General features: G+C 43.3%; 1 protein-coding gene across 1 annotated transcript in view; it reads left to right on the top strand.

The window, feature by feature from the left end:
- Window positions 1-578: 578 nt before the first annotated feature.
- TSHZ3 (teashirt zinc finger homeobox 3) overlaps window positions 579-12,454 on the top strand; it is a 63,088-nt gene continuing 51,212 nt past the window's right edge. Inside the window, exon 1 of the mRNA XM_015640371.2 lies at window positions 579-706. Coding sequence (XP_015495857.1) covers window positions 667-706 — 40 coding nt within the window. The 5' untranslated portion in view covers window positions 579-666. The remainder of the gene's footprint in view (window positions 707-12,454) is intronic.

Genomic DNA, 12,454 nt, shown 5'->3' with positions numbered 1-12,454 from the left:
GAGGAGGTCGCCCCGGCCGGCGGGACAGACCCCTGCCCGCCCCCGTGCCCGGTCCGGCGGGCGATGCGCGCTGAGTGAAGGCGCGGCCCGGGGCGGGCGGCGGCGGTGCCCCGCTCCCTCTCGGCGGACCAGTTTGAGTGACACCGCGATCATCTCGTTTCCCTTCAAGCTTCGCCTGTTGCCGCCGCCGCCGCCGCTCCAGCGCCGAGCCGGGAGTGGAGAGCGCAGGCTGAGGCTCCGCCGGCTCCGGCCAAGAGATCCCCTGTCTTTATGCCGTGATCTCCCAGCCCGGCCAGGCACCGGGGGCGCAGGGCGGGGTGGGGGGGGACTGCGGGCTCTCCCCAGCCCTCCCGCCCGCACACCTCTTCGGGGGGCTTCCCCTCCTCCTTCCTCCGGGGCGATTTGTCAAACTTCCCCCCTCTTCTGCCAGCAGCAGCAGCAGCAGCAGCAGGGCTGTCCTCTCCTCTGTGCCGCCTCCTCCTCCTCCGCCGCCGCCGCCTCCTCCTCCTACTCGGCATCGTGTATGCACAGCAACAAAAAAATATATCCCCGACCCAGCCCTCGCGCCGAGGCTGGAGCAGCTCACCGGATCTCTGGGGCTGAGGCAACTCTTCCCACCCCCGCGCCCCGGCTGCCCCCCCCCGCCGGCGCCCGCAGGAGCCCAGCATGCCGAGGAGGAAGCAGCAAGCGCCCCGGCGCGCAGCAGGTACGAGAGCCGCTTCTCTTCCTTCCCTGCCTTCCCTTCCCTTCCCTCCGCGGCCGCTGGCTTCTCCTCTCGCTTCCCTCCGTCTCTTTCATAAGCGGTTCCCGGCGGGCTCCGCCGCCGCTCCTGCCCCGCTCCTGCCCCGCTGCCGAGGGCTCTGCCGAGCAACTCCCGGGCTGGAGGCGCAGCGCCGGGGCTGGAGGGGTTGGGGGGAATTTTATTTGTTTTTTTTCCTTTGGGGTGGGGGGCGCATGAAAGCCCGTTCCCCACTTTTGGTGCCCACTTTGATTTATTCCGAACTCTGCCATCGCCCGGCTCGGTTCTGGGGGTAACCCTGTGCGAGGGGCAGGCGGATGTGTGCGGGCACACACTGCTCGGGCTCGTGTGGTCGGTGTCACTCCGGGGCTGCGGGAAGCAAGGAGGTGAATTTTGGTTATTTCCAGCCCGTACTTTGGCACCTACTTTGCTTCTATCCCTCGTAGTCCTCGTGCTTCTATATCCCCTTCCCTCACAGGCAAATGGTTTGTGAAAGCCAGGGAAAATACTCTTTTAATTTATTTTTTTTTTCCAATAAAAAAAAAGAGAGAGGGTATGTATTAATACATGGCACGCTCTGAATGAAGTGGCAGGGACAAAACAAACTCACTCTGCAGTGTGAGTTGAAGATCCAAGCCCAGAACTGGTTCCTTTGCCCAACTTTTACCTTTTTCTCTTCTGCCCTCGTACTGCACTAGAGATGTCTCTGCCGGACAGACAGACTCTCCTAGTTGGTCACTTTCTTTGGTAGCCTCTTCTGTTAATCCTATTGATTTCTTATTTATGAGTCCAGAGGAGAAGCTGCAAAGTAAACCAAAGGGGAAAAAAAAAAAAAAAAAAAGGGTCTGTGTATTGTCAAGTGACTGGTGAATGTTTCTGATAGTGCCTTTACAATTTCCACCCTTTTGTTTTTTTTCCCTTTTTAGAAATACTTTTCCAAGCTTTGTGCTGGTGAGGTTTTTTGTTTGTTTGGCTTGTTTTCCTTTTGCCAAAAATGTCAACTCCTGTTAAACTTAAGCAGCATTTTTTGGAAAAGCCAAACTGAAAAGAAAACAGTAAAAGAAAAGCCCCACATAATTTTACAGTAATCCTTAGTTGGGGATATGTGGGCTGGAAAAGGTTTCCTTGGCCTGTTGCCATCCTTGATTTGATGTCTGATTGATCGCCTGTCATCTGGCAGCCTTTGATCTATTCATTCCCGATAAACATCAATAAATCACTTGCCATGGTAACGCCAGACTCGGTGACGTCACACGTGGCCTGTCAACTCTGTTAGCGCAACTCGAGGGGCTGTGGCGAGCGCTGCCCCCGCTGGGCTGCCAGGGCCGGGGGCAGGCACAGCCTGTGCCGAGGGACAGCCCCGCTCCGGGGGTGCCAGCCCCGACAGCCCGCGGGGGAACTTTTCCAGGGGCGCCGGCAGCATCCCTGGCAGCGCGGCTGTGCCTGCGCTTAGGACAGCCTGAGCAGGTAGTGCTGGAGCCTGGCCTTGGGGGGCTGTTGCATCCCTGACACTCAGCAGCGTGGCAGTGCTCCCACACCTCCTGACGACTTCTCCGAGTGGGGTGGTTTGGGTTTAGTAAACACCGAGGGGCTCGGGGACTCGCACAGATTGTAAATAACAATGTGCATGTTTCCTTTCTTCTCCTCCTTGACATCCGCATGCCTTCGGCCAGTACTTTTGAAATAGGGAAATAGACTTCCCAGCTGTCTTACCCTGCACACAAACAGCTAGAAAGTTTGGAAAGTTTCTCAGTACAGTAGTGATACCATCTAGCAAACAATACCGTAGCCAAATACTTCATGATAATATTTTGCTTTTCTGGCCCGTGCCATCAAGTAACAGTTTTCAAGAAAAAATGACAGAGGAGAACTTTTCCTGTTACTTGGGAAATTCTATTTTGTAATGTGAATTTAGTTCTGCAAAATCTAGCTTTTCCATGTGTTTGACACATTCGAGTCTGCTGTAAACTGGGCTCTCTCTCCACAGGCTGGAAGAAAACACACTAAACACACATTCTGAGGTATCCTTCTCTCCCTCCACCACTCTCTGTTCTCTCCCTCCTTTCTCAAGTGGATCATCCATGATGTACGATCTATCTTTCATATTTAGCAGAAGTGTAATCTCTTAAAACTTTTAGCTTTTTGATAGCCACATTAAACATTTAGTATTGGGTATAATTGCTTCCCACTGAGATGCTGCTTTTATTGGTCACATTGGAAATGTTACTTTTTTTCTAATAGCAGTAAAAGCAGAGGCTTTTTTTCAACACCTTAAAAAACAGCTAAGAAATAACAGGTTAGTTAAGAAATATTCATTACAAAAACTTGACTGCAGGACTAATAGGAGATGGAAGAATGGTTTTGCTCTATCAAAATGACCCGTCAAAACGACTTTGTTTCATATTTGATTTAATTGTCTCTCTCCTGACAGGCACATTCATCAATAGCTTAATGGTCAATCAGAAGTTGGCAGAGTGAGTGCTTTCATTCTTTCCCATACACTAGCTTTGGCTTTACTTTATCAAAATGCCTCTGCCTAATGGATATGGGGGATGTAGAATGACTGAAGGGCTACTTATTTGACAAGAGTGAAAAAACAAGAACATTTATGCTGTTGATAAGTGCATGAAGATAAATAAGTGAGCTGTATGAGGCGTTTTATTTTAAGACAGAAGAAACTTACTTTTTTTTTTTGCCCCCCTTTTTGGCTTGAGAGCTGCGAGTTATAAGGTTCATGACTGCTTTTGTGGCATACTGAGAGTGATGACAAATTGATTGCTTGGTACTGAGAGAGAAAAAAAGGTGGTGGTGGGGGGAGAATTAAAGATGTCTGCTGATTGGTAACTCAGGAAATCCAGTCCCCAGCAACCTTGAGAATACTCGAGAATTTTTTTTTCTCCAAACTGAAAGGTCCGCTCAGCCATAAAAAAAGAAAAGTTGTTTTGCCAGCTTCATTAGTGTTCACCTAATTAGCTGTAAACCTGATGGATTCCTGACAGCTTTAATGATTGGAGATGACAAGCTCCACGCAGTGTCATCCAGCAGAATTAGGTTTGCAGCTAGTTTGATGTAATCAAGTTGATATTACACAGTCCTGGTTGCCTTTAGTTGTGCATTAACTCAATTTTCTGCTGCAGGTGACAAATGGGCTTTGGTACCTGGATAATCATGTCATAGGAATTAGGACCCTTTTAATGGTCTGGAGTAGAATAACAACAACAAAGAACTCTCAGCAGCACAGAGCTCGCAGACATAACAGACAGGTGCACAAATTCTTTATGTCTAGCCCAAGTGTTAACACCACACTGTGGAAGACTAAAGCTGTCTCTGAGAATCAAGAATCTGTAAAAATGATAATTTCACTTTGTTTGCTTTGAGACTCAGCTGTATATCGTAGGTAAATTTGGGAAGGAGAGTCAGGCATTGTAATTTTATTCCTCACCTGTTAAAGCAAGAAGATGGTCAGAATTGCTGCTCCAAAGACTTCTGTCATGTAAGTCAGGAGGAAGAAGGTATTTACCAGTTAGAGGCTACTGTCTGGGGAAGCTAAGATATTGTATTAATAGAGGCCAGTCTTGTTCATGCAAACAGTAATTATCTATCCTTAAATTATAGCTTTCACTTGCAGCTTTTTAAAAAACCTATTTAAAAGATCAAGAAAATGTACTTCCTACTGACAGAAATGACTTAATACATATTTTGTATACATACCTTCTGAGGAGGGTTTGGGAACTAGTGGTTTGCTGGAATCCCATTTAGTTTACTTATTTATTTATTTCTATATTTAATACAACAGTAAGACCCAGATAACTGCACTGAGTTTTCAAGTCTCGGGGAAAAAAAACAAACCCAAACAGACCTGGGCCTATGTTATTTTTTATATTTTTTTTTTTTAACCATAGTATGATTTAAACCCTAGAGATTGCTGCATGCTTTTTAGGCTCTTCCCAACTTGTGCTCTCATTTAAAAGCTGCACCTGGTCGGTGTGAGCACTGAAATAGACGGAATTGATGCTTCAGAGGTGCGGAGCACTTCCACTTTCCAGGGACTTGAGTGCTGGTGCCAGCCCTCAGCCCCTCCAGCGCGGGGCTGGGGGTGCAGCACAGCAAACAGATGCAAGATGGCACACAGGTTGTGCCGCCAGATTTCCAGGCAGCTCTGACTCCAGCAACTCGAACGCTCGCTTTAATTTATGGCAATTGCTTGCAACTACATACATACCCCAAAAGTAAATGTAGCGATAAAGTAGGCTACCTATAAAGGTACTTGCAGTGTCAGCCCTTGGTATGTTATTTGCCTCCAAACCTGCCACATATTTCTCTGTTGGGCAGAGATTCTTCCTAGCAGCAAGCTGACAAAATGATTAGTTATGGCTGTCCTCTGCTTTTTTTTTTTTTTTTTTTTTTTTTTTCGAAAAAGGGGGAAGAAAAAAAAAAAAAAAAAAAAAAAAAAAAAAAAAAAAAAAAAAAAAAAAAAAAAAAGAAAAAGGGGCATAAATATAAAAAGGTTTGATAGATTCCGCTGAATATCTGCCTGGAAAACAGAATTTTCCAGAATCAGCTGCCATTTCTCCCATTAGCTTGACAGCTGTCAATTAGGGCTTCAGTGCTCTCCTGGGCCACAGTTTATTGCGTGCGGTTGATGTTGTCATTTTGTTCTCGGTTTTGCCTTGAGCACTATCATGAGCAGGAGTGAAATAGTCAATAACTGATGTATCAGCAGTTATTTCTTAAATTGGCTTACAAGTCTGCATTTTTCCTCTTTTTACTAAAGATTGTTTTGTAAAGTGATTAGAATGAATTGTGACTGCTGCAGGGTTATGGGAAATGCAGTGAAGCTAGGGTGAGTTAGCAGGATTAGAGTGGGTCCTTTTTGTCAGCCCTGCTTCCAGGATTAGTGGAAACTGTATAGAAAAGATCACCTTCAGGGTGAAGTGTGGGGTACATTTTTAAGCGTGCTACGTGCACGCTTATGCAGAAACATATGGTGGTACAGAGTGAAAGAAAAGAAATCGTTTGCCAGGACGTAAAGTAACCTATGTGTTATCTTTCTGAGCAAACCTAGGCTCTGCTGCCTTTACGGTGTAGTAATCCATATTTTAATCCAATGTCGTGGCTGTTTCCTAGAGAATCCAAATACAGATTGCCAGATTTTAACACAGCCCTGTTTTCAAGGTGCTGCTAGTGGATCAGGTATTAAGATGCCTGAAGTGTTGCATTGTCAAGTAGGAGTGTATGTGTGTGTATGGTTATGATACAACACCAAAAATAACATAGTTGCTGAGCAGTGGCGTGTTATCTTATCTGTGAAATACTTCAGCATCATTTACTAAACAATCTACCTCAGGTGTTTTAGTCTGATGATTTTTTTTTTTTTTTTCTTCTCTGTGTGTTTGGTAATTTTTTTAAAATTTAGTTACGCCCAAATTGTGGTTTATCAGCCTTAAGTTAAAAATGAAAGGTGAATACAATATATTGTATTTGGTAACAATGATATGGACTGGTACATCCAGACAGATAATATGCAGTTGTAATTAGAGTGAATAGACAGGCATTCATTTTCAAATTCTTTGACACATGCATAAAATAGTCATATAATAAGATAAGATGACAATTTTATGTTAGGTTGATAAAGTGTCCCGATACATGCATTTAAATGTCTGTAAGCCTTTTTTTATCCAGACAGATTAATTCTAGTTTCTAGCATTTGCAGTTAGACATTAAATTAATTTTAAGAATCCCACTAAACAATGGATGCATTGCTTTTTTTGTGTGTGTATGTGTCATAACCTAAAGCAGGAGGATTGAAAAAAAATTTGTGCAATTGATTTTTCTTGATTTCAGTGTAAAAAAATATAAAGCATGAAAATTGACTCAAAGGATTTAAAACATAGTCCATGAGAGATTGTATTGTAGTTTTCTTAAGTACAATAATGCAAAATAGAACATTGTCAGAGCTTGAAATTGTTTGTTACCATTTTCATAGAAAGAACTGAAAGAGTTGAAATAAGTAGGGCTTAATTTCAGAGACTGTGAGATTCATCCTACTGCATTTGCCTGATTTTGCGCCTGAAAGATATTTTGGTCATCTCAGCAGAGAGCCAATCTGCAGAATTTAAACACTTCTTATTGCAGGCATCAACTTTAAGATATTTCTCAGAAAATGTTCAAAGGGTTTTTTTCCCCTGGGGGCGGAGGGAGAGTAGGGGAAGAGTTACCAGAGGATCATAAAGTATCTGAAAGCTCTTTGCCAATGCCATTACCTGGCCTCTTCGGGCAGTAAAGGGACAACTCTTCAAGAATAATCTAAGTTCGTATTTTAGACTTAATTATAAATTATTAATTAACTCTGTCAGGACACATGTTATTAATTATGACTCTCTTTTCTTCATTCAGAGCAGCTGTTGGGAATCACGTAAGTTGCCTGTGCTTGTTGGTGTGGGAGTTTGCCAGCGAGGAGCCTCCATGCCCAGCCCTCCTCACCTGCAGCTCCCGCGTGGCTCTTGGGCAGCTCCGCCTGGCCACCAGTACAAGTTTTGGGGTGGCCCAGTGCGCTCACAATTAGTGACCATTGTCACGGCGCTGGCTTTGAGGTCCTGTCCATAAATAATTCCCGTTTTAGCCAGGCTGTGTGGCGGTGGGGAGGTGGGAAGGGCGGCGGCCAAGCCTTGGCGAGGATGAAGCCAGGCGGTTTCCTTGCCCTTGCGCCAAACTCCCGCCAAACTTCCCGCACTGGCACAGAGCAGAGGGCTGCTTTATAATTCATTTGGAATGGTCCAAATTCATTTACTTTTGATATTTCCATCATTAAATTGAGCCCTCTGTTTCAGTTTCTTATGTGTTCTTTGCGGAATGCATGTTGCATAAAATAGGCAATTTTTAATGAACAATTTAATGTAAATGGGTTCTGAATTTAAATTAATATTAATGAAGCTTTGAGTGAATTTATTTTGCATACGTAAAGGCTTGTAACTCTTTCACTCATACACTCTTGTCTTTATGTACTAACACATTGGTTAGGTGAATTGGCTAGTTTCCATATTTTGTGATTAAAAACTCTAATGGATTTTACATGGATATTTGTGCTAGTGCAGCTTTGCACAGGTTACTATCGCTAGCAATAACGTACCTGCCTTGATATTCAGATTTTTGTAGTTAACATTTCGCTGTTACCCCAGCGTTTCTGTGCTTCTTCCTACTTTGGTTTCGCCTTCATGCGTAAAGAACAAAATACTCCGACAATAGTCACCACAGTCAAGATGTTTTCTTTCTTTGGCTTACCTCTAATGCATTATGTATTTAGAAATGATGGGATGTTCTATAATTAATTCTGTTAGATGTAATTGCTATAATCACTTTGATGCTACACATAATAAAAGTAATATGGTAAGCATACGGAAAAATATAAACACCTTATTGTAATACTTTTTGTAAAATTCTTTAAAAAATCTTGCTTAAAGCGGAACCTCCGCTTCCGTATTTTGTCAGAGCTAATATATTTTTTTTTAAAAAGTACATTACTTTAGTAAATGAATTAATTTTAGATACTGAAAAGATTTTGACAGGCAGGTTGTCTTGTGTGTGTGTGTGTGAATATCCCTGACTCTGTGCAGTATTAAAGATGTAGTTCATTAAGAAGCCAATCTTGAGCGTGGCTACAAGTGAGACATAAATATCACTGTGTATCTCATGAAATGAGAGACAAATATGTACATTATATCAAAACCCAGGACATAGGAAATAGCACAGGAATGGAACTGTACAGTGGAAAGCTTCTTTGTAGCGCAAAATTATGGGAAATATAAAATGTATGAAGGGCAGCATGTAACTAGAGAGGGAGTTTTTCAGGCATGGTCCCAAGTGGGAAAAAGACTACAGAAGGTGGTTTCCCTCCTCCTGCTTTTTTTCTTTTTTTTTTTTTTTTTTTTTTTTTTTTTTAACAAGTAGCTTTGAGTTATTGTTTGCAAACACAGTTTTTGATAGGGAGGAAATGAAAAAAATATGTGCAATGGGTTAAGCTGTGTAGCTGATATCCTTGATTCTGTAACAAAAAATGTTAATATGGCCATAGTTCTTAATTAGTTGCACACCATACTTAATGCTGCAAAGGTCACTTGGTTTTATGGTCCAGCTTCGCCTATGAATTTGTATGTTTCCCCCCAAATTTATATTTCTCTCTCACGGATTTTCTAAGCAATTGAGTGTGCAAATTGTGGTGAAAATGCAAACTAGGAACAGGATTAGAAAAATACATTTAACGCGGACAAAGAGGAGGGTTTTTTAAATTTTTTTTTTTTTTCTTCTGGTGTTATTTTCAAATAATGCACAGCCTTTGCGTGGCGAGCAGCAGTATTACATTTAACTTCTGTAAGCTGAACAAACAAACCCTGACCAAGCTCTCGCTGGATTGTTCTGGGGAAGAACAGAACAGGGTGCTGTTTCTGAGTGTCTCTGGGACTGGGCTCGCTGCCGCAGCCCTTTCCCTGCTAGGTCAAGCCTGTTGCTGGAGGGCCAGATCGCAGCAGGGGCCTCCAGGAGGCTTGGCCAGGCTGCTCCAGACTGGCAGCCATCAGTCATCCATCTGTGACACAGAGTCTGTTTTTGATGGCAGGGATGATAAAAGGCCTGGGAACTGTATAGGCCCTTGTAATCAGGGCCAGTGCTGACATCCTTCTCAACTTTGACAGCTTCTTCCTTTTCTCTCTTCACCGCCAAGACTGTCTCAACTGGATTTTTTTTTTTTTCCTCTCTCTTGTTTCATGTACTTGATCAGTCTCAGATGCTGGGAATTATTTTTTTCTGGAGGGAGGGGGAGTGTTTCTTTTGGTTTGTGGGTTGGGCAGGTGTGAGAGGAAGTCTGGTTTTTTTTTTTATTTTTTTTTTTTGTACTGTAGGCCTGTTGCTAATTAATGTTCCTCCATAAGATTCTGTCGGAGTTGAGTAATGTTTTTGATCTTTATGCCTGATAACTGCATACTTAATGAGATTTCAAAGCTGTGAGTGCAGCTCCCTACAATTATTGACAGATGCCTTTTCTTTGCCATTGGGTTCAGCTTCATAAATCCTCCTGCAGTAATGAGGTTCAGAAGTGCCACCCTGCCAGTGAGCTAATGAAAGAGGGGGGGAGGGAGGGAACAGCTCATGCCTGCCTGACACATTTTTTTCCTTTAAAATTTACTATGCAGATGTCAAGCTGTGGGACGATTACTTCAAACATGCTAATTTTTATCTTGCTTTTGTGTCAAGCCTGCATGCCATTTTTCCCCCCCAATAATAAATAAAAATAGAAACCTCAACCTATTTAAATTTTATCATGGATCATAACTATTGAAGACTTTGATATATGTGTGTTCTTTTGCAGTTTCCAGTCAGTGGAGCAGTTTTTTGAAATCCGAAGGGTAGAGAGAGGTTAAAAAATAAAAAAATCAAGGGGGGGGAGGAAAAAATAAAAAAGGCAGCAAGCTGCCTCGGCCGCACGTCAGCCTGCCCTAACCGTGCACTTGAAACATCGGAGATTTCATTTTAGAGTTCTGAAACTAAATCCTGGTGGAGAATAGCCGCACCATGCCAAACAGTCGATTTCCTTTTCAGCAGAGCCATACATCACTGACCCACCCTTCCCTCCCGACAGAATGACATGTGTCATTTATCACCGGGCCCTGCCAGAGCGCGGGGGGGCACGGGCAGCTCCCGCCCCGGCGCTGCTGGATCTGCTCCGGCCGGGAACCGGGGCAGGGAACAGGGATGGGAGCGCCCGGCTGTGCTGGGGGCACCGCCACACTCTCTGAGGAGGTTATGTGCTTTCAGATTATCTGCTAAGTCGCCTTGTCCAGCCCCCTGAAGGTTTTCCCCCCTCCTGTATTCTTTCTCTCTCAGTGTGTCTTCATTTCTCTTTTTTTTCCCCTTTTTTTTTTTGAGTTTGGCAGTTGGGACAAACTGGCTGACACGTATCATTCAAGCAGCACCAGCTTGCTGGGGGTTGTGTAAATGAATCTGGGAGCTCTTGGTTTCACATGATTCAAACGTGCATTATTGAAGATGGATGTTCCTTAAAAAAAGATTGATGATGGATATCAGGCTTATAGTGCCATTTATCATTTTGAATATTATTTAGACTTGCCGTGTAAAGCTGTAACTTGAGAGTTGGATGAGCTGGGACAGAATGGAGGCCTCGGCGTGCACGTTGTGATTGATGGCTTTGCTTTCTCATTGTTTGTTACCAGATACTCGCTGGTCATTACAGGAGTGCCTTACAATTGTTTTAGGGGCTGGATTTCTGTGTGTGTATGTGTCTGTGTTTGTACAACAGGGAGAGGGACGGGCAGAGGCAGAGTTAAGTTTTTAGTGGGAGCATTTCAACAATTGTAAAGAATATAGACAAAGCCGTGGCCCGTGCAAGGATGCAGGCAGCCTTTTGCATGAACACAGAGACTTGCCGTGTGTAACACTAAAATATAAGCAGGACTGTAGCTGATCCAGTGTAACATTGCCAGGCATTGCCACTTCCAGTATAAAAATGTGCTTGTGAACAGATTAACACACTCCAGCTTCCTTTTGCTAACAGGATGCACTTTTTTTTTTTTTTTTTTTTTTTTCTGGGCCCAAATAGTGGCAACGAAAAGAAAGTTCTAGGACATAATTATATCAGCATTCAGATATCTGTTTTCTACCCACACTCTTCATCCAGGATTGAGAATCTCTGAGTCTTGGTGTTCGCTCCCAAGTGTCCAGGGTGTTCCTGGAGGGTGGATGGCCTGGCTCTGTAAGTAGTGAGGGCAATCCCTTCCCTCTTTGAAGCAGTTTTGCTGGAACCAGGACACCCCCACCTGCTGGAAGAATTAAGGAAACAGCTTTTTATAGGCAATTAAATCTTTCCTTGGAAGCGCAGGCAGGGACTTTCAGGAGGTAGACGCTCCAACAATGGAGCACCCTCAGCAATAGGAGCAAAACTTCACGTGTTGGGGTGTTTGTGCATCTTCAGACAAGTGTGATACCCAGCCTGGTTGGACTTGTTCTGAGTTGACAAACTATTGGCTGACCCTAAAAAACTCCAATGAAAACTACAGGAACGGTAGGTAAAATGAGACAAGAATTACTTTGTTGGATCAGTCTTGAATTTGCACAGGTAGATGGCATTTTTGAAATACTTCTTGTCACATCAACTTTTTCTTTGATTGCAGGATGACCTCCCAGCTAAAGGGAATGACAGCAACATTTAATAAACATTTAGTTTAAAACATTTTTTTTTAAGCCAGCAGGGACCTTATATGTGTTTTATAGAAATGAGTTTTTCAGTTCCATTTACTTTTGGTACACTCAGTTGTCAAAAGTAAGGAGAATTCAAGTTTTTACCCTTCATTCAAGTCCAACACCATGAAAAAACTCTGAAAAAACATAATACTTTTTATAAAGCCTTAAACGGTATAAGGTAAAACTTTGTTCTGCTACTCCTGCACTTGTGTAACACAGTAGGTAATTGAAGTACAAGTGCCAATTTGCTGTAACAATTGTAAACACACCTTGATACAAATGGCATCATTGCATTCTTACTGATTAGAAAACTTTGCTATTAATAGACACAAAGTCCATTTCAGGTGTAATTGGTAAGGAGCTGAGTGCACTCATGGGAAGAAACCTTGTTTTGTTTTTTGTTCGCTTTTATTCTTATCCCTTTTTTCAGTTTTATAGCTGGAGACATGATTTATTGCAGCCATC

The sequence above is a fragment of the Parus major genome, chromosome 11 (assembly GCF_001522545.3).
Source record: "Parus major isolate Abel chromosome 11, Parus_major1.1, whole genome shotgun sequence".
NCBI classification, from domain to species: Eukaryota; Metazoa; Chordata; class Aves; order Passeriformes; family Paridae; genus Parus; species Parus major.
The sequence above is the reverse complement of the archived record's forward strand: the minus strand, read 5'-3'. Positions and strand labels throughout refer to the sequence as shown.